The sequence below is a fragment of the Heterodontus francisci genome, chromosome 11 (assembly GCF_036365525.1).
Source record: "Heterodontus francisci isolate sHetFra1 chromosome 11, sHetFra1.hap1, whole genome shotgun sequence".
In the NCBI taxonomy this organism is placed as follows: domain Eukaryota; kingdom Metazoa; phylum Chordata; class Chondrichthyes; order Heterodontiformes; family Heterodontidae; genus Heterodontus; species Heterodontus francisci.
This window is the reverse complement of record NC_090381.1, coordinates 94,914,834-94,937,531: the sequence shown is the minus strand read 5'-3', so window position 1 is coordinate 94,937,531 and position 22,698 is coordinate 94,914,834. Positions and strand designations below refer to the sequence as shown.

Sequence of the window (22,698 nt, the reverse complement as noted above, 5' to 3'; positions counted from 1 at the left end):
TCAGAGTCCCATTGTCACTCCAAATGTTTCCACAAAATCACATTGAAATATCTGACATATTTTAGATTTGCCATGTAAAGATTGGAAAGGAAGTTTGACATGTGGTGTCACCCAGGGTACAGAGATTATGGGCAGTTACAAAGTTTGTTAACGTGGTGGCTTACATTTCTAACCATAAAAATAATGACCTTCCACCCAATCCACACCATGTAACAATTTATTGTATAACTTTACAAGTGCAGGTAACATTGTATTTTCAAAAACAATCACACACTAAAATAATCTTGGTTAACATGCTTTGCTGGCAGAGTGATGCCATTGACATAAGAAGTCACTTTATTTTTCTAAAAAGACAATTGACATGTATCTGAATTTTTAGTTGATCGTTGTTTTGGAGGTCTTTCTGCTCGTTATTGATTTTGCAGTTATTAAGATGATGGCTCGTTATCTCAGTGTAGTAATGGATTTCTGCCCTAACTATCCATCCCATCCATACATCCAAGAAGTAGCCTCCTAGCATTTGTTCTGTGGCGAATAGGAAACTCTAACTTGCTTGGAAACCCAGTTTCGTGTTTTCACCCAACATATGGTGGAAAGGTGCGAGTGGGATAATCAATACTAAGCAATTTCCTACATCACATGGATTTCATTTCTACTCATGACTTTCTCAGGAATTACACAGTCACCCTTATTAAAGGAAGAACCAAATAATGGGGTGCTCTGTGTAAGAACATAAAAAGATAGGAATGACCATCTAGCTTGTGTGTTGGTGTCTTTAAAGGGATTTGTTGGGAATGCAAGGATTTGAAGGCCAGTATTTAGGAAACATTTTTAAAACTATGGAAGTGCGGGAGCTTGCGAACAGCAACCTTCTGTTAAATCTCCATAAGTGATATAAACAGCGTCTAATCTATATAACCTTTCCTGTTGATCTGAACTGAAGCGAGCAGCCTGTGGTGAGCATTGAGAAACGAGAATGTAACAAGACAGCTGCAGTGAAACATTTGGGAACAGTCTGTATTTTCCTTAAAAATGTATAAAATTAACAATACAATTTTGGAATGCTTGTAAACAAACTTTTTTGTTTGAGCGGGCTAAAGATTTTCAATGTTTTGTTTATTTCACTGCTTTTAAAAAACAACTTCTGATTAGAGGTTTTCATTTGGTGAGCCTCCACATTTACAATCAAATACTTCCATATGCTTTTCACAGTTGATAATACACACCAATTTTTAAAGATTTAAACATTATGTTTTAATACTTATATTTTGAAATATATTTTATAAAAATGGAATATATCTTTACATATATTGTAGCTTATATGTTGGTAGAAATATATGAAGATAGATCCATGCATTTCTTCTTAATTATTTTGATGTACAAATCTTGCTGGTTTGGTTTTCAATCTGAATGCATTTTTTCCATTTCCTTTTCCTTAACTGTTTTGACTGTGTGATGCTCCCTCTGAAGTTAAACATCAGTTTAATTTCTGGCTGTAGTGAGGGTGTTAACTGTCCCATTAGTTCCATGAATTTCATTAGGTGAATTAGGAAAGAGCTGCCATCAGTAGATGTGTCTAATTCCATTTGGGAGTCAGACAGCTTCACACTCACACTCACAGCATAGCAATCATTTTAGATCTCAATGCAACTATTTTTAATAATGTATAATCTTTAAAAAAAACTTTTTGCAATATATTGTATCACTTGGCTAATTTGGTAAGCTAACCAACCAAGGGTTCATTGGCATTTCATCCTCAATTATTTTCCTTCATTCATTTCTCTCCAATGGCACTTATCAACAGGCCAGACTTCAATGTTGATCCTTAATTAATCAATTCTCCTTTCAGCCATCGTCTGATGCTGCTGACTCTGCTTCCTCAGAGGAGCTGCTGTTGTGGATTCTCCCATCACTCTTCATGCTGGTGAAGGTCTTCTTGAAGGCCTCCATCATGGCATGTGCTAGTTTTTTGGCTTCAAGCTTGCTCCCACATTCCACTGCATGGCAATCAATCTGGTAGGACAAATCGTCATTGATCTCCCTGTAAAGCCATGCAAAGATGTTAGTGCTGACATTGTGATCTGCTGTGCAGTAGGCAATGCGCGCCACCTGGAAGGTATCCATTTGGACTGTGGTCTCTTTCTTTGCATCCAAATGGTGGAGACGGACTTGGAAAGGGCGTATCTCTAAAATGGCATTGGCTGATGAGATATCTTCATGATCCAGTGTGTGCTTCTCCCACAACTCAATGACGGACCTTTCGGTGCATCCTGATGTAAATTGTGTCCCCCTCATGACCACTTTTCCTAAGTACCTAACCTGTGAATGAGAAAGGAATAAAATGCAATCACCAGAATGATCAGGTACAGTGGAGTGATAAGAGACTCAAAGGAAACATTAATGTAACATTTTCAGTGACAATAATTGAGCTGCTCTAAAGCAATTATCCAAAATAACCTTAAAAGCTCACGAGGTACAGCAAAGTCAAATACAGGCTTGAAGAAAATGAATTACCAGTGGCACACTGGGCACAGTCACTGCATTATTATTGTTAAGGAGAGGGTTTCACTTTGGATCTCTTTACCACCCCTTTTTTGTAGCAGAAATGGGGTGGGAGGGAGACCAAAATAATTGGAACACTGGCTTCCTGCTTGAGGCCCATCCATTGTCATTTTCGAGTAGGCCTTAATTTAGGTAACCAGCACCTTTTGGAAACAAACAGGGCCCTCAATATTTTGAATGCAAATTGGGGTTCTCTGACATACTTATGATCTCAGTGCCATTTTGATGCAGTTTAAGCACAGCAGATTGCTGGAAGAGCCCACTACGCAGAGCAGGAAATGGCCAGAAACAGCATCTCTTAAAAATATTTGTGGAAGGAGCTCTGAGAATAATAAATATATATTTTTTGGCACTTTTTGAGCAGCAGGATGAGTATAATTTCTGTCCCTGCACCTTGTTGCTAGTCGTGCCCCCTCCTCCATGCTCCCATCCTTCCCTTTAATCCTTTGGTGCAGGCCTGTTTTCTTTGGATGGCCAGTCAGGTTTCCTTACCCCTCCACAAATGGTGAGCTGCCTATCAGCACTCGGAGCATGTTGCCAGCTTGCTAGTTGGATTTAAATGAGGACAGGTCATCAAAATGTGTCTCACTGGTGACATTGGGCAGGCATAGCGATTGCACTCCTCACTGCCCACCTAATTTATGCCAAAGGTGAAAACTGACCCTGTAGTCTCTGAATGCTCCAATCTTAGTAGTAGATGACAACTTGCTTGAATATTAGGTGTTAGAACGATGGTGTATCAAAGGGTAAATATGTCCCATATTCCATTGAAACTCATGTTACAAGAGTCAGATTATATCAGATAACACTCCTGTGAAACACCTTGGGATGTCTGACTATGTTAAAGGTTTCATTGAGATGACAGAGACAGAGATTGAAATCAACTTGCTCTGTAGAAAAGCACCCCCAGCAATTCAAAAAAAAGTCCCGTTGCTTGTTATTCTTTAGATCTAAGGGAATCTTCAGTGAGTTCCAGGAAACCCTCAGAAGGTCTAGGGGCATAGGACTTCCTATCAAGAATTTAACCTCACCAACAATCATGATCCATTATGGCAGGATTAAAACATGCAACTCCTTTGCAGCCTTTCCAACATATATCAGGCATGTTTGGGTTTATACACAAGCACTTTCAGGAGTTGACACTAAATAATGATCAAACTCGTTGAATTTCTCCTCTATTCTGGGTGAATTGATGTCAACCGTAATGATCCCAATGGCGCCGGGGTGAAATCAGCTAACTCAGCACAGGCCAAAGAGTGAGCCTTGTTAGAACATTTATAGTCTGAACAGTTTCATGCCACATCACATGGCACATTTACCCACACAGCTATAACAGGAGGAATCAACATTGCAAAGCATAAAGAATAAAATTGCAGTTTTAGTAATGTCGAACAGATGGCAGAGCTATTTGTCTCACACTGAAAAACATTTGGCAAGCAAATACAAATGTCTCTGGTCGCTGTACTTGCATTCAACTTCACTTAGGCTTAAGGATAGCTCTGACATATACAGATGCCTGTTGTCTTTTTCCTGAACTTTAAGTCAACAAATTAGACCAAACAGATTAATCTTTCAGTCTTTCATTACTGTTCAGACACTTTAGATGCCAAACATGTTATTTTTTCTTCAAAATGCGAATGCTTGACATTTTTGCAAATTTAGGATCACAGAAATAGTTCAAACTCCTGCGTCAGAAACATTCAGTCTCTATGAAACCTATAGCCATTGGGAATTTAGCAGCAGCTCTGCATTTTTTAAGCTTCAAATACTTCCTTCCCTTGAACAAGTTTCTGCATTGGGAATTCTCACCGCTAGGGCTTATATATGTCAATAAATGAGGGTAAGTCAGGAGAAAAAGCATTACTGTTACAACCAGGTGAGAAAGAGGTCTAGGGTTCCCTTTCAGCTTTCACCTGGTCTTACTATAACTGGGTTTAATTTTAAACACACCGTCTTTTTAGCTCCCCTTGGTGAATCCTTGTTCACCGCTTTCCAATTATAAGGCAAAAAAAAAGCACAAATAGGCTTTCTTAGGTTTAAAGAAGAAAAGTTGAAATTTATTCAACTTAAACTTAAAGTCTAATTCAGTTAATGCCTACAGATACACGATGCGCCCACGCTAGCATGCATACGCGATGCACACATGCAAAAAAAGAGACAGAAAAGAGCAGAAGAAAAATAAAGTAGAAAAGTTTGAGACAATATCTGACAAGTTGTTGTTATGGTTCTTTGAGATCACTGTAGAGTCCTTGATTATAGGTAGATCTTGCTTTTTGTTAGGGCCCAGTATTCTTGTTCGCTGTAGGAGACTTTTCTCTCTTGGGGTTCAAGTGTCTTCAGTGGATTCAGAGGCTTGTGAGAAAGAGATGGGAGCAGACAGGAGTGAGATCTTCTCAGTCCAGGAGCAAACAACTTTCTGCCCAAACTGTTTGTACAAATTCAAAAAACTCAGGCTGCCCAGCAGGTTAGTCATGTGACTAGCTGGTTTGACCATGCCCATTTGTGTATTCGGCCATCTTAGCAGTCAACCTGGAATGCGAGCTCCCCCACCCTCAACGTCTGATGATCAAAAGTCCATTGTGGGTTGAATGTGAGGGAATGACTGCTTTGTCCTTCCAAACACCGTCTGTTAATATGCAAATGTCTTTTCCAGCCATGGCTGATCTGTTCAACAAGTCCTCCCCTCACTCCAGTAACAGTTTAAAATCAGTGTTTATGACAAAATTAATGTGCCTCATTCTTGGCAGGTCGGGGCATAGCATGACAATTACCTTCAAATTCGCTTTTAAAGTTACAAAGCATACAAAACATAAACTTATCATTTTAGTGGTAGAATTGAACAATCTGCTACAGCTATGACTAATTATGAGTGATACTTGGTGAGTACCCTGACTCTTCCAAGGTCACTGGCCATTTGTCCTTAAGCATCATGACTCTGCCTTACATGTGTCACACATTTTGCTGTTGGGCCTTCTAAGCCATCGTGAGCTCTTCTACCTCAATCATCAATTCAGGCTTTGTGCATTTGAAAGGGGGGTGATGCGCCTTGTACAGCATTTTGTGAAGTTGCTGTTTCCCCTCACAAAGGACAGTGCGTCAGCCGAGGCAAGGTGCCAGTGTGTGCCGGCTGGTGTGTACTACCAGCTCCTTGGAGGCATAAGTAAGAGTTGCAGTGGAAGACCAGTGCTCCTTGTCCACACCTATGCTGTCATGGATGTGCGGCTGATAAGGGTACAAAGGGACTACTCCTCACATACCACACCATACACCCATAGGAGAGGGAAGCAGAGAAGAAAATGGATGACAGATATAATGGATTGGATGCAGTTGATCTATGCAGAATGGGTACAGGACAGAGGAGGAGATCCATGGCAATCAACCTTCTGGGAAGAAGATGGCACCAACGAACAAATGAACTACTGCTATTTTGGGGTATAACATTAATCTAATCCAATGTTTCAAAAATTCTGTAAACCAAGTACTTTTAATCAATTTTTAAAAAAGTGGATTTTCTTTTCATTCCTGATATACTTTATTGGGTTGGGGGTCAAGTCTTGCATTGTCCTCTATGCTGCCTTCCACCCTGAGGTAGGAAGAACCTAGTTTTCTGCATGATCACCATATAATTACAGACAAGCTGCGTCCAGCTTATCCAGTCTTGGCAGTGAAAGGTTTACTCAAAACGTTCCTCAGTGCTTATTATGCTATAGGCATACCTCTAGAGTGCTGCATGTTTCATGCCATGATCCTCTGTCTTGGCAAAAATTTCCTTTACACCTTTAGTACATACCACCAGTGAAGTTCTATATCATCACCAACAGCTGCATTTACTATAGACACCACATATCCTGGCCATGTGCTATAGATTGTGCAGCACATTGCAGCAACAGAATTTCAACCGCTGTGATATTCCGTTATAACAACTGATTTGAACAGCCCTCTGTACAATTTTAATATCCAGTTGATCAATACTTTCTGATCCAGGTGATTACAGTCAGCAGTAAATTTCGCTGATCATAGTTAAACAGAATAGATTTTATCGATTTTACTCACTGCGAATCAGCAGTACAGGGCTACTTGCATTTGAAATGACATTACTATGTTAGATAAAATAATACATAAAATAAAAGCATTAGGCTAAAGTGTTAGAAGCACAGACTTGTAATTTTCTTTTGTTTATTTGCTTGGAGAATTGAGCTGTCTAAATGATGAAAGTCATGACAGCAACAATGAATAGCTCTTTCCCCATTTTCAAGACATGTCATTGAATTGATAAGCACATCTTCATTTCTTGCATATTGACTTAGCAAGTTTTTCCTCTTTATTCCCCCAAGACACACGGTTGCTTTTGTTGCTCTGGATTTGATTTTAGCATCAAGATAAGTCAATCCAGCTCTAATTGATATTCCCATGAGCTTCCCTTGTTGTGAAACAGGAAAGAAAATGACTTCAATTCTGATCCTTACAACCTGTTGAGCACTATAATTTCGGGCCTGTACGTTAGTACTAATGGGATATGAACTTGGAAAGTCAGATTTGATCCATACAACTTTATGATCACTACAGGTGGCAATGGCAAAACTGAATTCAAGTTTAATACCCACGATAATTTGTGTAATTTGATGTCATTCTGCAATTAAAATATCTCACGTTCAACAATTCAGCCTCAGCTCTAACATCAGATTCACCTCAGATTATGATTGTTGACCTTATCCACAGAGATGTTCAGGTCATTAAATATGTTTATTGGCTCTACTCTGGAATTATAAGCTCCTATAAATATGTTGTTGTCCACTGTAGCTCCCATTTGCAATGTTGGCTGCACAATGTAACCTTGGAAGGAGACATAAGGCTGTTTCTGAATTAGAAACAGCACCAACTCTAGACTCAGGATCAGAACAGTTGTATTGTAGGAAAACATGGCAGTCTTTTTGCATACAGTAAGGTCCCACAAGCAGCAATGAGATAATGAATTAATCAGTTTTGATGGTGTTAATTGAGAATAACCAGTACACGAAGAGAACTCAACTGCTTTTCTTCAAATAGTGTCATGGGATCGATTACATCCACTGAAATAGGCGGAAGGGGGTCACTTTAATGTCTCATCTGATAATGCAGCGTTTCTTCAAAACTGCATGAAGTGTCAGTCTAGATTGGGGCTTAAACCCATCACCTGCTGACTCAGAGGCAAGAGTGCTGCCACTGATCCATGCACTTAGTCACATATGACCTGCCTTCATTAAGCCAAATATGTTTCAGCTTTGATTGTACAAATTAATTGTTCTCACATTTTTGGGTACAGAAATTCCAAAGCTAGTTCCTCCAATTACATCTTTGACATCCATTGTTTAAACTAAAGTGTTAAAAAAAACCAATAGCAAAGGACAATGTCTAAAATATGTTAAAATTCATAATTTTCTGAAATGGTCTGATTTTTAAAAAAGTATAAGAAAAGACCCTGGTAGTGACATTCCCCGTTTTCATTTTGTCCTTTTACAACAAACCGTACAAAATGGAGTCTTGACACTTGTGACATTTTAGCAGTTTCTGGCCTTGTCCCTGGCTCTCCCAAGTTTCATCCACTAAGCACTTCCATATGCATTTAGTACATGTGCTGTCAATTACTAGCTGTATAAAACTTACTTCTGGAATACATTTCATTTTCTGACCATAAAATAAATGTGGGAAGAATATGGGAGTTTTGAGCCATGGTCGTATTAATAGTATCTTGCTGTGCCTACTGCTATTGATCCCACTATTTCCCTATAAAAATAGTCTGGTGCATTCCTTTTTAAAACAATATCTTAAATGGTACTTTATAACTGAAGCAATTTTGTTGTTTTAGATTTATTGCTATAACAAAAATTGGCTATATGATTATTACATATTTTTAATAGTACATTCCATACTAGTCACAGTCTAGACCATTAAAACCCTCCTTTACAGCATTGTTTCTCAAAGTCATACAGGGAGAATGTAAACCTGTGTGTTTCTGTCCTGGGGGACCACATTTGCTCATAAGAATTCTCAATTCCTGAGGGAACCATGAATATAGCTGTGATAATTGAAGCATTTTTGACTGCAGCTTAGCTTGGTTTCTTTAATTCTGTTGTAATATCTAAAAGGTTAAAGACTTGCTTCACACAGAAAGCATGGGTGGAATTTTCAACACTTAGTCCCTGCCTAAATGGCAGGACGATTAGCAGGTTGGGAACCCATTGAAATCTCCAACAGGCTTTGCTGTGGCTCTTTAACTGAGCCATGGCATTGGATTCCGCTTCCGGGTTCCCCGACCAATCACAGAGGGCAGGCAGGATCATGTGCCGGGTCTGCCAAAGGAAGGATTTATAATTAAAAGGATGACGGCATAAGTCAGAAAGGTGAAACTGCACATGGATGTTTGAGGCTGCAGCTAATTCAAGAATGGAGAGGAGACTGTGGAAGGCTGCTCTTGAGGTCTCTCACTCTTACCCGGAGGTCCTGCTATGCCAACCAAGCTGGCATGGATGGAAGCAACTGAGGAAGTCAGCAGCAGGAGTATGCTCCCTCCTACCTGGAGACAGTGCACCAAGGGGATCAAGGACCTCAGGAAGGCGGGAAAAGTGAGTGGCACAATACTTTCCGGTGCCAAGCCATACACTCTGAGTTGGCCAGCGTTTTCCTGCACAGCACTTCTCAGAACTCACCTTGCATCTCCACTCATTCCTCTCTCTCCAGGCACCTCACATCACCATCTGAACAGCCAACACTCACACTCATCTTATTGCCCTCTTTCTCCCATACCTCACAGTCACCCTCCACAAATGTTATCCTTCCCTCTTCTTCACACAATCTATCTCTAACACTCATAACTCTCTGCTTCTCTCCTTGCAGGAGAAGAGAACACACAGCTTCAAGGAGAGGCAGAGACCCCGGCGGATTGGTGGGGTGGAGAAAGCGTGTGGGTGGCCTTTTAGTGCAGATACATTGATGGCCACTGGCAATGTGTTCCCACATGCTCCATTGGGAAGGAGATCTTGTTCCAGGAGGCGGCAAATGGCAGCAATGACCTACTGTGAAAGCCTGAGCCTCCTGAAGCACTGGTGCTTAGACATGTCGAGAAAGTGGATCCTCTGCCTGTAGACCTTGTGTTGGGAGTCCTGACCAATTAGAGCTGGATCTCTCTGTCCATCCCCTCTGTCCTGTGGAGTGGCATGTAGTTGAGGAGAAGGCAACTGGTGTTTCTCCTGCTGCTGTCTTTGGTGCTGGTGTTGTTGCTGTTCCCCTTGTTCCTTATCAGAGGTGCAAGGTAGAGCTGCATAAACTGCTCCCATGCCATGGTGAAGGCTGGTAGCAGGGAAGTGCAGCTGAGGGTGAATGAAGTGTAAGACAGGTGAAGTGACTTCCAAGAAGTTGGCAATCACCTGTCAAGCAGTGAAAACACTCTGAGAAGGAGTGCTCTGAGCAGCAGTCTCTCACCTGGTCATGGCTGGAGCTCTTCAGTTTCACTGGTCAAAGGCTTCCCAGCCTGTCAGTTTCACTGCAGAAGCTCTTCCCGCTGCGCACTTTCTTGGTTGACTGGTGAGTTGCTGACAGCTTGGGAAATAAGCCTGCTGGCTGTTAACGCCAGAATACTTAGTTAAAGCACAACTTAATTATCTATTAGAATGTTTAAATGATTCACCCGACAGCTGCACGGGAGGTCCTCCCTCACCTCCAAACCTGTCCGGTTGAAACTTGGAAGAGCACGGGATGATATCGGGATTCTGACCCGACTTCACTTTCAGTGGATTTAACTCCCTGCATGCACCCAGACCCGCCTCCTCTTGCCTGTAAAAACTCCCTCCGTATCTCAATTTAACTCAATACATTGGTACACCAAGGAATTGGTTGTTTGTCGCATAGTTACTTTAGATAAGAGCCAAGCAATTCAATTCAAGTGCAATCATTCTATGTGATTTGTTTAGATTGGTACTTTTTTGTGTTTCCTAGATGGTTACTAAACTCTGCTTGGCCAAGATTTATCACCTATCTTTTCCATGTCACTGAGATGATGTGCAGTTTTTGAAGTAAAATTTGATCTGTAGTTTTGAAAAATTTTAACTAGTCAGATACTTCCATAGCTGATGAAAGGATAAAATTAAAATTAATCAAAAATTAGCTGGTGATATTTGTGCTGGGAAAAATTGACTTGATAAATATGAGCATCCTACAACATTAAATGCGTTCAAGTGTATTTTGTACTAAACTGTACTTAGGTGCAGTTTGCAGGATCAGCTACAATGTTATCGATGTATACTGCAAATAAAAGCCTAAAGAGGGAGTGCTGAGCCATTAGAAAAAGACAAACTGTATTGAACCCGGTTTGGGTGGCTGAGTGGAAAGTTTTCAAGGCAAGCAGAAAACTGTTGGAAAACATATAAATAAAGTGACATTTTGGAAACATCTTGTCTCTGAAACTATTCTAGTAGAATCCATTATGTATCACAATGTAGCTGTCATGTGAAAAGTGTAGGAACACTCGACATCTATGAAAATATTGGATGGATACACAGTATGGTAAACCAACTCTAAATAAACACCTTGGTTTGGAAATGAACAAAGCTAAATTATAACTAAATATTAATACAAAAAAGTACTTTATAATCATGCAAACATGATACTGCATGAAACAAGAAAAAACAATACCGACAAAGCAAATTCCATTTAGTTTATAAAAGTCACTGAGCTGAAGTTAAAGCAATTTTCATGGTGGTCTGTAATAACTAGCTGCGGATGTACTCTGAGTTCTGGGCTGGATTTTTATATCTGTTCTGGGCCCAGATTGGTTGTAGGTAGGTGTGCAATTGGCGCCGCCAGCCTCTGCGTCAGTTCATCACCACAATCCTGACCCTGAGCCATTTTGAATGAGTACCTCAGTGTCAGGTCGACTGCCCGCCCTTCCTGGCGGGCAGCCAATTGGGGTCAATTATTGGTAATTATGGGGCCTATAAAGGCCCTATTCCTGCGCCGATTGAAATTTCCAATATGGATCATATTCAGGCCAATGTGGTGGGCTCAGGGCGTGGTGGGGATCACTCAAGGGACCTCCCACCTCCTTGACCCATAATGGCCACCAGGCCACACCTGTTGCCACTAGCCATTCCCCTGGAAATGTTGCCCCTTCAGGCTCATGGCCAGGCAGCTGTGGCTTTACAAAACATCAACAAAACCTTACCTGGCCTTCTCCCTCTCTCCATCTTCAGATTGGCAGCTCGCACCTCGGCCGGTGGGGCTGCTAGTCTCTGGGTCCTGGAGGACATCCCATTGGGAGGGAGTCCCTGATTGGATGGCAAGCCTGCTCCCTGGCTGAGAATTTGAAAATCCCAGTGGGTGTGCTTAAAGCTTGCCGTGCAGGGTCGGGACACAGAATTAGCCCCCATTTCCAGTTCCCGACCCCTGATTGAAAATCCAGCCCCTGGTGTCAGCTGAAGACCTGTGAAATTGAAGCCAAGTCTTCATATATTGTTCTTAGAGATGAGTAAAGTCGTGAATTCAGATCCCACTGTGAAATTGAAATCAATAAATTGAGTAATTTATGGGCTAGCATCAGAAAAAATTCATAGAACTTACAGTACAGAAACAGGTCATTTGGCTCATTAGATCTGTGCTGGTGCTTGTGCTTCATACAAGCCTCCTCCCACTCTACTTCAAAAACAGCCATGAAAGCTGCTGAATTGTGACTAATACCCTGCAGGGAAGAGAACTTTTCACCTGTACCCAGCCTTGCTTACATTTGACTCAAGTCCACACAACATGGTTAACTCTTAATGCAAGTTGAAGAGGGCTGGAAAGCTACTTTGCTGTCAGAGCATCTAGGGGTTGGACAATAAATGCAACCTCAGCTCTATTGTTCACATTTTGAGAACAAATTTTTAACAAATTCACTTGTGGACTGGAGGCTCATGAAGTTTCATAATCATCAGGGAAGATGGAGCCTGATTGATAACAGAGTGAGTGATTAATTTCATATGGCTAAAGGTACACTTTCACTTAGTGTTGTATCATCTTTGCTCAGTTAATTAACAATTTAACTTCCATGGGGTAATGAGATGCAGCATCATCTTTGAAGCCATGACAGACTTTTTTTTATCATTTGTGAGGTAAATGTAATTCTTATCGGCAAGGATTCCAATTGTTCCTTGCTATTCTCAATAGACACACCAGTAATCTTGATATAGAACGGTTATCTCAACAATGACAGAATGTTCCAGTCCTACTCAGGCCCCCTTCCCCAACTCTTTTTCCGGTACATTGATGACTGTATCGGTGCCATTTCCTGCTCCTGCCCCGAAATGGAAAACTTTATCAACTTTGCTTCTAATTTCCACCCTTCTCTCACCTTTACATGGTCCATCTCCGACACTTCCCTTCCCTTCCTCGACTTCTCTGTCTCCATCTCTGGGGATAGGCTGTCTGGTAATATTTATTATAAGCCCACCGACTCCCACAGCTACCTCGACTACACTTCTTCACACCCTGCCTCCTGTAAGGACTCCATTCCATTCTCCCAGTTTCTCCGTCTCCGACACATCTGCTCTGATGATGCTAGCTTCCATGACAGCGCTTCTGATATGTCTTTCTTTTTCCTCAATCGAGGATTCTCCCCCACTGTGGTTGACAAGGCCAACAACCGTGTCCGGCCCATTTCCCGCACCTCTACCCTCACCCCTTCCCCTCCCTCCCAGAACCGCGACAGGGTTCCCCTTGTCCTCACTTTCCACCCCATCAGCCTCCATATCCAAAGGATCATCCTCTGCCATTTCCGCCACATCCAGTGTGATGCCACCACCAAATGCATCTTCCCCTCCCTTCACGTCAGCATTCCGAAGGGATCGTTCCCTCCGCGACACCCTGGTCCACTCCTCCATTACCCCCACCACCTCGCCCCTTCCCACGGCACCTTCCCCTGCAATCGCAGGAGGTGTAATACCTGCCCATTTACCTCCTCTCTCCTCACTATTCCAGGCCCCAAACATTCCTTTCAGGTGAAGCAGCAATTTACTTGTACTTCTTTCAATGTAGTATACTGTATTCGTTGCTCACAATGTGGTCTCCTCTACATTGGGGAGACCAAACGCAGACTGGGTGACTGCTTTGCGGAACACCTCCGCTCAGTCCGAAAGTATGACCCCGAGCTTCTGGTTGCTGGCCATTTTAACATGCTCCCCTGCTCTCATGCTCACATCTCTGTCCTGGGATTGCTGCAGTGTTCCAGTGAACATCAACCCAAGCTCAAGGAACAGCATCTCATCTACCGATTAGGCACACTACAGCCTGCCGGACTGAACATTGAGTTCAATAATTTCAGAGCATGACAGGTCCCCCATTTTACTTTTATTTTTAGTTATTTTTCTTTATTCCTTTTTATTTTTTGTGTTTATTTTAGTTTGTTCAGTTTGTTTCTACTGTGCCTACCCACTGTGTTTGTTTTTTTCATGTTTGTGCTGGTGGCTGTTCAGTTTTCAATCCATTAACACCCTATCTGTACTAATGCTTTGTCTTTCAGTACACCATTAACATATTGTTTGCCTTTGCTCCATGACCTTATGGTCAGCTATTCTATGACCTTGTCCTATCAACACCTTCTCTTTTGTTATCTCTTGCTCCACCCCCGCTTTACTTGCTTAAAATCTTTTACATTTCTTATATCTGCCAGTTCTGATGAAGGGTCACTGACCTGAAACGTTAACTCTGCCTCTCTCTCCACAGATGCTGCCAGACCTGCTGAGTATTTCCAGCATTTCTTGTTTTTATTTCAGATTTCCAATATCCGCAGTATTTTGCTTTTATAATAACAGAATGGTACTGTGATAGTTACTGTTCACTATGATTTCCTTGATGTGCTGCAACATGGCAAATAATCAAGTCCTCAAGTGGTTTATCAAGCTGGAAAGAAATGGTTGGTGATTAAATCTAGCACATTTTCTATTATAGACTAAAGGGATATTTTTCAGCTGATTTTCTTCAGCTACAATTTTTGCTTCTGGTGTTCTTGGAGCTGGTTTCTTCTTCAAAGTCTTGTATGATCTGTATGTTCGGTCTCAGTAGCTTGTCTGTATACCTAAGTATTCATAAAGGCATTACATATATGTAAATCCTGGCTGAATTCAGGAGATTGCAGTCCTGTCAACACTTCATTGTATGTAGTTCTGTCTCTGCATTATCTCCTTTTGTTTTCTGAAGCAGCAAGGAAATGAGCACAATTGCCTCAAATTTATTTAGCACACACTGATTCCGAACATATGTCCAGTTTTATTTAGTTTTAAATCTAGTTTTTCAGCACATGCTCACAGTTCCTTTGGCTGAATGGTGAACAGCTGTAATTTATCCATGAATGCCCATAAATGGATTTAAACCATTCACTTCATTGATAGCATCTCCAACTATTAATTCCATCCTGTGATTTAGATAATGACATATTACAATGTCTGGATATTAAGCTTGAAGGCACTGACTAACGTCTACTTTGCTGCCAAACATTGCACTGGCAAATACAGTTAAATTGATCTGCAAAGATGTGTCAGCAAATCCATGACCATCAAGACACTCAGTCAAGTTCTCTATGATAGTTTCTGATTTCTAATCAGGGTTTTTCAATAGATGGCGAGACTCATTTGTTTCCTCAGTATTATATCTAGGATATGCCACTAGAACAGTAGATTCATCTATTAAGATGCTTATCAGTATTCAGTTCATGCTGGACTAGTCGAACTACGGGAAATAAATGATCTTTGAGTCACAGGGCTGGATTTTACCAGCCCCTCGAAATCGGGTGTCGTGGCAGGGGGGCCTGTAAAATTCTGCCCGCCACCACCCCAGATGCCGAGGATTTTACCGGCCTCGGTGCGGCACCTCCGCCGTCAAGCGGCGGGGCCTTCATTTACATATTTAAATTAATTGAAACAAAATGCAAATAAACTTACTTGGTCCCGGCGGCCTCTCCACGCCAATTTTACGGCCGCCAGCCGCCCCTTGCGCGCCTTCGGAACTCTAGTGGGGAGGGGAGAGGAGTGAAATTATCAGAGCGGGAGGCAGGGGAGCGGGGAAAACACTTTTTATTGGCTGTGGGGATGGTGGGAAGTGGTTGAAGGGCAAATGTGCGAAGGCTGGTGGGGGGGTGGGGGGAAGGTTCGGGTTGTGAATAAAATAAGCTGTATGAATATAGGGCAATAAAAAAATCATTGGGGAATTGGGAAAGGGCACCCATCTTCTAATATTTTTTACAATCAAATGAAAAATAAAATACCTTTAAATATTTAAATTTTTACTAAGGGCTTCAAGCTCTGTAAAAATGGCACCGGTGCCTGCACAGTGGCACCAGACGCCATTGCCGGGAATGGAGCGGCTGCCCCTTCTATGTCATCGGGGACAGCTTCTCCGCCTCCTCCATTTAAATGAGCCCCTGTGCAAAATATCGCGGGGACTCAGTGGTGGCACTTCTGTGTCAGAAGGCTACCGCCTTCAAAGCACTCTACCGCAATGTGCGGCGCGCTAATAAAATTCAGCCCATAGAGTCATTACAGCAGCAGAGGAAACCATGCCAGCTCTCTGTAGAGCAATCCAGTCAGTCCCATTCCCCCACTCTAACCCTGGAGATCTGCAAGCTTAGTTCCCTCAATGTCCACCCAATTTCCTTTTGAAATCATTGATCGTATCCGCTTCCACCAGCCTCGTAGGCAACAACTTCCAGGTTATTACCACTTGCTGTGTAAAAAAAGTTCTTCCTCGCATTCCCCCTGCATCTCTTGCCCAAAACCTTAAATCTATGTCCCCTAGTCCTTATCCCATCAGCTAAAGGGGACAGTTTTTCTTTGTCTACCTTATCTAAGCCTGTCATAATCTTGTATGCCTCTAACAAATCTCCCCTCAGTCACCTTTGCACCAAAGAGAACAACCCAGCTTCTCCAACCAAACCTTGTAGCTAAAATCCCTCATCCCTGGAACCATTTTGGTAAATCTTGTAACTTGTGTTATAATGCAACAGATATCAATGACCATATTGTCAAGGAGATGCAAAAGAAAATCTATAATCAGATTTAAAAAATTCAAGGTAAGATATCCATTTCTGGGCAGGTGTTAAACATGTGGAAAATCTTTGTGATCCAGTTCAGATGCTTGCATTCTATTCACAAATATCACCATCATTTTTAAAAAACATTTCCTCTAGAAAGTTGTTTGCAGTCTTGTTGAGATTTGAATTTTTGTCTTCTGATATCTTCTTTCTCAGGGATCATAAATGAGAATCTCTTGCATTTATGCAATGTGAAATTATCACTTCTCATTCTTGAGTTTTTAATGCTCTGATTGATCGTGTACTACAGGCCTTACACCCTATATTCTTATTCCAACAGATTATACAAAGATGGACATTATTCTTCAGTATCAATAAAACACACAAATACACATTAGTGGCTTTAATATCATCACCAGCTACTCTTCTATAAACTCTGCTACTTTTCTTTCTCTGATTCCACCTGGATAGTCTGCACTACATGCATGCACAATGGCATGTGACAGGATCACCAATGTCATGCAAGTGTAGTCAACCACTGAAATTATGGTTGTAGTTTATGGTCTGGAACAGCATACCCAGACCTACTTGGAGCCAGCCTGTCACCAACATCTGTAAAATTAGAATAGATGGCATTGATGTACGAAGTATAATTAAATGTTTTAATAATAGCCATCAGGAAAGACCATACAGGCTGGGGCTCATTTCTTTAGAAAAGAGAAGGCTAAGGGGTGATTTAATAGAACTCTTTAAAATTATGAAAGGGTTTGATAGGGTAGATGTCAATGAGATGTTTCCACTTGTAGGAGAGTCTGAAACTAGAGGCCATAAATATAAGATAGCCACTAATAAATCCAATAAAGAATTCAGGAGAAACGACTTTACTCAAAGAATGTAGAACTTGCTATCAAATGGAGCAGTTGAGGCAAATAGCATAAAGGTTTTTAAGGGGAAGCTAGACAAGTACATGAAGGAGACAAGAGAAAGGAAGAGAAGGATATGCAGATAGGGTGAGATGAAGGGGGCTTGTGTGGAGCATAAACACTGGTCAGACCTGTTGGGCTGAATGGCCTATATCTGAGTTGTACATTCTATGTAGATCAAAAAGGAAAGAACATGGGAATCTTACAGTCCATTCTGATTAAAAAGAACATATGAACATACGAACATACAAATTAGGAGCAGGAGTAGGCCACTCGGCCCTTCGAGCCTGCTCCGCCATTCAATAAGTTCATGGCTGAACTGATTACTCCACATTTCCACCTACTCCCAATAACCTTCTACCCCCTTGCTTATCAAGAATCTATCTACCTCTGCCTTAAAAATATTCAAAGACTCTGCTTCCACCACCTTTTGAGGAGGAGAATTCCGAAGACTCACGACCCTCTGAGAAAAAATTTCTCCTCATCTCAGTCTTAAATGGGCGACCCCTTATTTTTAAAACAGTGACAGCTATAAACTGAGAGAAGGGAATATGCAGCGAGACCTGGGTGTTCTCGTACACCAGTCGCTGAAGATAAGCATGTAGGTTCAACAGGCGGTAAAAAAGGAAAATGGTATGTTGGCCTTCATTGCGAGAGGATTCGAGTACAGGAGCAGGGATACCTTGCTGCAATTATACAGGGCCTTGGTGAGGCCACACCTGGAATATTGTGTGCAGTTTTGGTCTCCTTATCTGAGGAAGGATGTTCTTGCTATAGAGGGAGTGCAGCGAAGGTTTACCAGACTGATTCCTGGGATGGAAGGTCTGACGTATGAGGAGGGATTGAGTCGGTTAGGATTATATTCGCTGGAGTTCACAAGAGTGAGGGGGGATCTCATAGAAGCCTATAAAATTCTGACAGGACTTGACAGGGTAGATGCAGAATGGATGTTCCCGATGGTGGGGGAGTCCAGAACCAGGGGTCATAGTCTAAGGATACGGGGTAAACCTTTCAGGACTGAGATGAGGAGAAATTTCTTCACCCAGAGAGTGGTGAGCCTGTGGAATTCGCTACCACAGAAAGCAGTTGAGGCCAAAACATTGTATGTTTTCAAGAAGGAGTTAGATATAGCTCTTGGGTCTAAAGGGATCAAAGGGTATGGGGGCGAAAGCGGGAACAGATTACTGAGTTGGGTGATCAGCCATGATCATAATGAATGGCGGAGCAGGCTCGAAGGGCCGAATGGCCTACTCCTGCTCCTATTTTCTATGTTTCTATGCCCCTAGTTCTAGATTCTCCCACAAGGGGGAAACATCCTTTCCACATCCACCCTGTCAAGACCTCTCAGGATCTTATATGTTTCAATCAAGTCGTCTCTTACTCTTCTAAATTCCAACAGATACAAGCCAAGCCTGTCCAATCTTTCCTCATAAGACAGCTCACCCATTCCAGGTATTAGTCGAATAAACCTTCTCTGAACTGCCTCCAATGCATTGACATCCTTCCTTAAATAAGAAGACCAGTACTGTACGCAGTACTCCAGATGTGGTCTCACCAATGCCCTACATAGCTGAAGCATAACCTCTCTACTTTTATATTCAATTTCCCTCGCGATAAACAATAACATTCTATTAGCTTTCCTAATTATGTGCTGTACCTGCATACTAACCTTTTGCAATTCATGCACTAGGACACCCAGATCCCTCGGCATCTCAGAGCTCTGCAATCTCTCGCCATTTAGATAATATGCTTCTTTTTTATTCTACCTGCCAAAATGGACAATTTCACATTTTCCCACATTATACTCCATCTGCCAGGTTTTTGCCCTTTCACTTAACCTATCTATATTCCTTGTAGCCTCCTTATGTCCTCTTCATGACTTACTTTCCTACCTATCTTAGTGTCATTAGCAAATTTAGCAACCATACCTTTGGTCCCTTCATCGAAGTCATTTATATAAATTGTAAAAAGTTGAGGCCCCAGCACAGATCCCTGTGGCACACCACTTGTTACATCTTGCCAACCAGAAAATGGCCCATTTATGCTTACTTTGTTTCCTGTTAGCTAGCCAATCTTCTATCCATGCCAATATGTTACATCCTACACCATTTTCAGCAATAACCTTTGATGTGGCATCTTATCAAATGCCTTCTGGAAATCTAAGTGCAATACATCCATCCTCTTCATCCACAGCACATGTAACTCCCTCAAAGAACTCCAATAACTTGGTTAAACATGATGTCCCTTTCACAAAATCATGTTGACTTTGCCTGATTACCTTGAATTTTTCGAAGTGTCCTGCTATAACGTCTTTAATAATAGCTCCTAACATTTTCCCCAAGACAGATGTTAAGCCAACTGTCCTGTTGTTTCCTGCTTTCTGTCTTCCTCCCTTTTTGGATAAAAGGAGTTACATTTGCTATTTTCCAATCTAACGGAACCTTTCCTGAATCTAGTGAATTTTGGAAAATTAAAACTAATGCATCAACTATCTCACTAGACACCTCATAACACCCTAGGATGAAGTCCATCAGGACCCCGGGACTTGTCAGCCCACAACTCCAACAATTTGTTCAGTACCACTTCCCTGGTGATTGTAATTTTCTTGAGTTCCTCCCTCCCTTCCATTTCCTGACTTGCAGCTAATACTGGGATGTTACTTTTATCCTCTATAGTGAAGACCAATGCAAAATACCGGTTCAATTCATCTGCCATCTCCTTATTAACCATTATTAATTTCTGAGACTCACTTTCTAGATGACCAACGCTCACTTTGTTAACTTTTCTTCTCAAAATATCTATAGAAACTCTTACTATCTGTCTTTATATTTCTAGCTAGCTTTCTCTCGTACTCTAATTTTACCTTCCTTATCAATCTTTTAGGTACTGGAACAACATTCCCAAGCATTTCAGCACCATTACAGATTTGTAGTTCAGGATAAGTACCTGCCACTCACAATAATACAAGGACTACCTTTCCATTAACTTTAAAATCATTTTGTTTAGTTTTACATTTGATGATTTCTGAAAAGTTTTTTGTTTAAAAAGTGCGCGCTTATTAGCTGGTCTTGGTTAATTTACAATTGAATTGAAAAGATTGGTGAAGCATGTCTAACTAATGAACTGCAGCAGATCTCAGGCTATCACTGCCAGATTGAGCAAACCTTCGGACTGAAACAACACACACAATAGGATGCTAAACAATTCTGTGCCAGACAATGAAATTTGAAGGAGAATTTCCCCCCACAATCAACTGTGTTTTCTCATTAATAAACTGATTTAACGAGAAAAAAAAGTAGTTTTGAGGTCAAAATGATCTGGTATTTTATTAGCAGGTAATAATTGCCTCATGGCCATTTCAAGTTTGCCAGGCCAAAGTGAAAACAAACAAGATGCATCACCAGACATTGCCCTATTGAAAGGTTAAAACGTGCAGATATTAAGAGAATCTGCTGAAACAGTGTTCTGTGGAGATTCCACGCCTGCAAGCTTCCACTCGCCCTGCTCCAAATTCTTTCCATGACCTTTTGAAAGGGTGAAAGGGGTATGATAATAAGACTCCGACTTTCAAATTTATATTTTTGATGCATTTTAGTGAACAATATCAGTGCTGGGGAATGGAACATGTTTTGACTTTGGGTATTTAGGGCAGGAATTTTAGGTTCCGCGGGTGTGGGAATGGAAGTGGGTGGGCACTAACACTACCACTGCTTGCCAGCCTGCTGGTTTCCTGTCGCCATCCTTGCTGCCAGTGAGTTTCATCAGGATGGGGAAAGGCTGGCCCCAGCAACCTGTCCTATTGAGGATTGAGGCCAATTAAAATAGTTAAGGAGCTCATAGAGGGTCAGTTTGGGATTTTGGTCAGGGCGCACAGGTTGCACGCTGGGTCAGGGGAAGATCAGGTGAACAGAGGTGGCAATACAGCGGGAGGCCAATCATGGCTGTATCATCAGCACCATTCATGACTCCTTAAATATTGAAGCAGTTGTGTCGAAATGCAGCAAGACCTGGACAACATCCAGGCTTGGGCTGATAAGTAGCAAGTAACATTCGCGCCACACAAGTGCCAGGTAATGACCATCTCCAACAAGAGAGAATCTAACCATCCCCCCTTGATGTTCAATGGCATTACCATTGCTGAATCCCCCACTATCAATATCTTGGGGGTCACTATTGACCAGAAATGTAACTTGACCAGCCACATAAATGCTGTAGCTACAAGTGCAGGTCTGAGGCTGGGAATTCTGCGGCGAGTAACTCACCTCCTGAATCCCCAATGTCTGTCCACCATCTACAAAGCACAAGTCAGGGGTGTGATGAAATACTCTCCACTTGCCTAGGTGGGTGCAGCTCCAACAACACTCAAGAAGCTTAACACCATCCAGCGCAAAACAACCCGCTTGACTGGCACTCCATCTACAAACATTCACTCCCTCCATCACCGATGCACAGTGGCAGCAGTGTGTAGAATGTACAAGATGCACTGCAGCAACTGAGCTCCTTCGAGAGCACCTTTCAAACCCATGACCTCTACCAGCTAGAAGGACAAGGGCAGCAGATGCATGGGAACACCACCACCTGCAAGTTCCCCTCCAAGTCACACACCATCCTGACTTGGAAGTATATCACCGTTCCTTCACTGTCACTGGGTCAAAATCCTGGAACTCCCTTCCTAATAGTACTGTTGGTGTACCTACACCAGCCTCATCAGACCCCTTTCCTGTCCTGAGTGGCGTGAAACAGGGCTGTGTTCTCGCACCTACACTGTTTGGGATCTTCTTCTCCCTGCTGCTCTCACACACGTTCAAGTCTTCAGAAGAAGGAATTTACTTCCACACAAGATCTGGTGGCAGGTTGTTCAACCTTGCCCGTCTAAGAGCGAAGACCAAAGTACGGAAAGTCCTCATCAGGGAACTCTTCTTTGCCGACGATGCTGTATTAACATCTCACACTAAAGAATGTCTGCAGAGACTCATCGTCAGGATTGCGGCTGCCTGCGATGAATTTGGCCTAACCATCAGCCTCAAGAAAACGATCATGGGACAGGACGTCAGAAATGCTCCAGCTATCAATATTGGCGACCATGCTCTGGAAGTGGTTCAAGAGTTCACCTACCTAGGCTCAACTATCACCAGTAACCTGTCTCTCAATGCAGAAATCAACAAGCGCATGAGAAAGGCT

At 42.0% G+C, this 22,698-nt stretch overlaps 1 protein-coding gene across 2 annotated transcripts in view; it reads right to left on the bottom strand.

The window, feature by feature from the left end:
* Positions 1–203: 203 nt before the first annotated feature.
* The window catches only part of pid1 (phosphotyrosine interaction domain containing 1), a 137,914-nt gene continuing 115,419 nt past the window's right edge, over positions 204–22,698 (bottom strand). For both annotated transcript variants that reach the window (XM_068042558.1, XM_068042559.1), the window contains exon 3: positions 204–2,319. In XM_068042558.1, the coding sequence (XP_067898659.1) occupies positions 1,846–2,319 (474 nt within the window). In that variant the 3' untranslated portion in view covers positions 204–1,845. The remainder of the gene's footprint in view (positions 2,320–22,698) is intronic.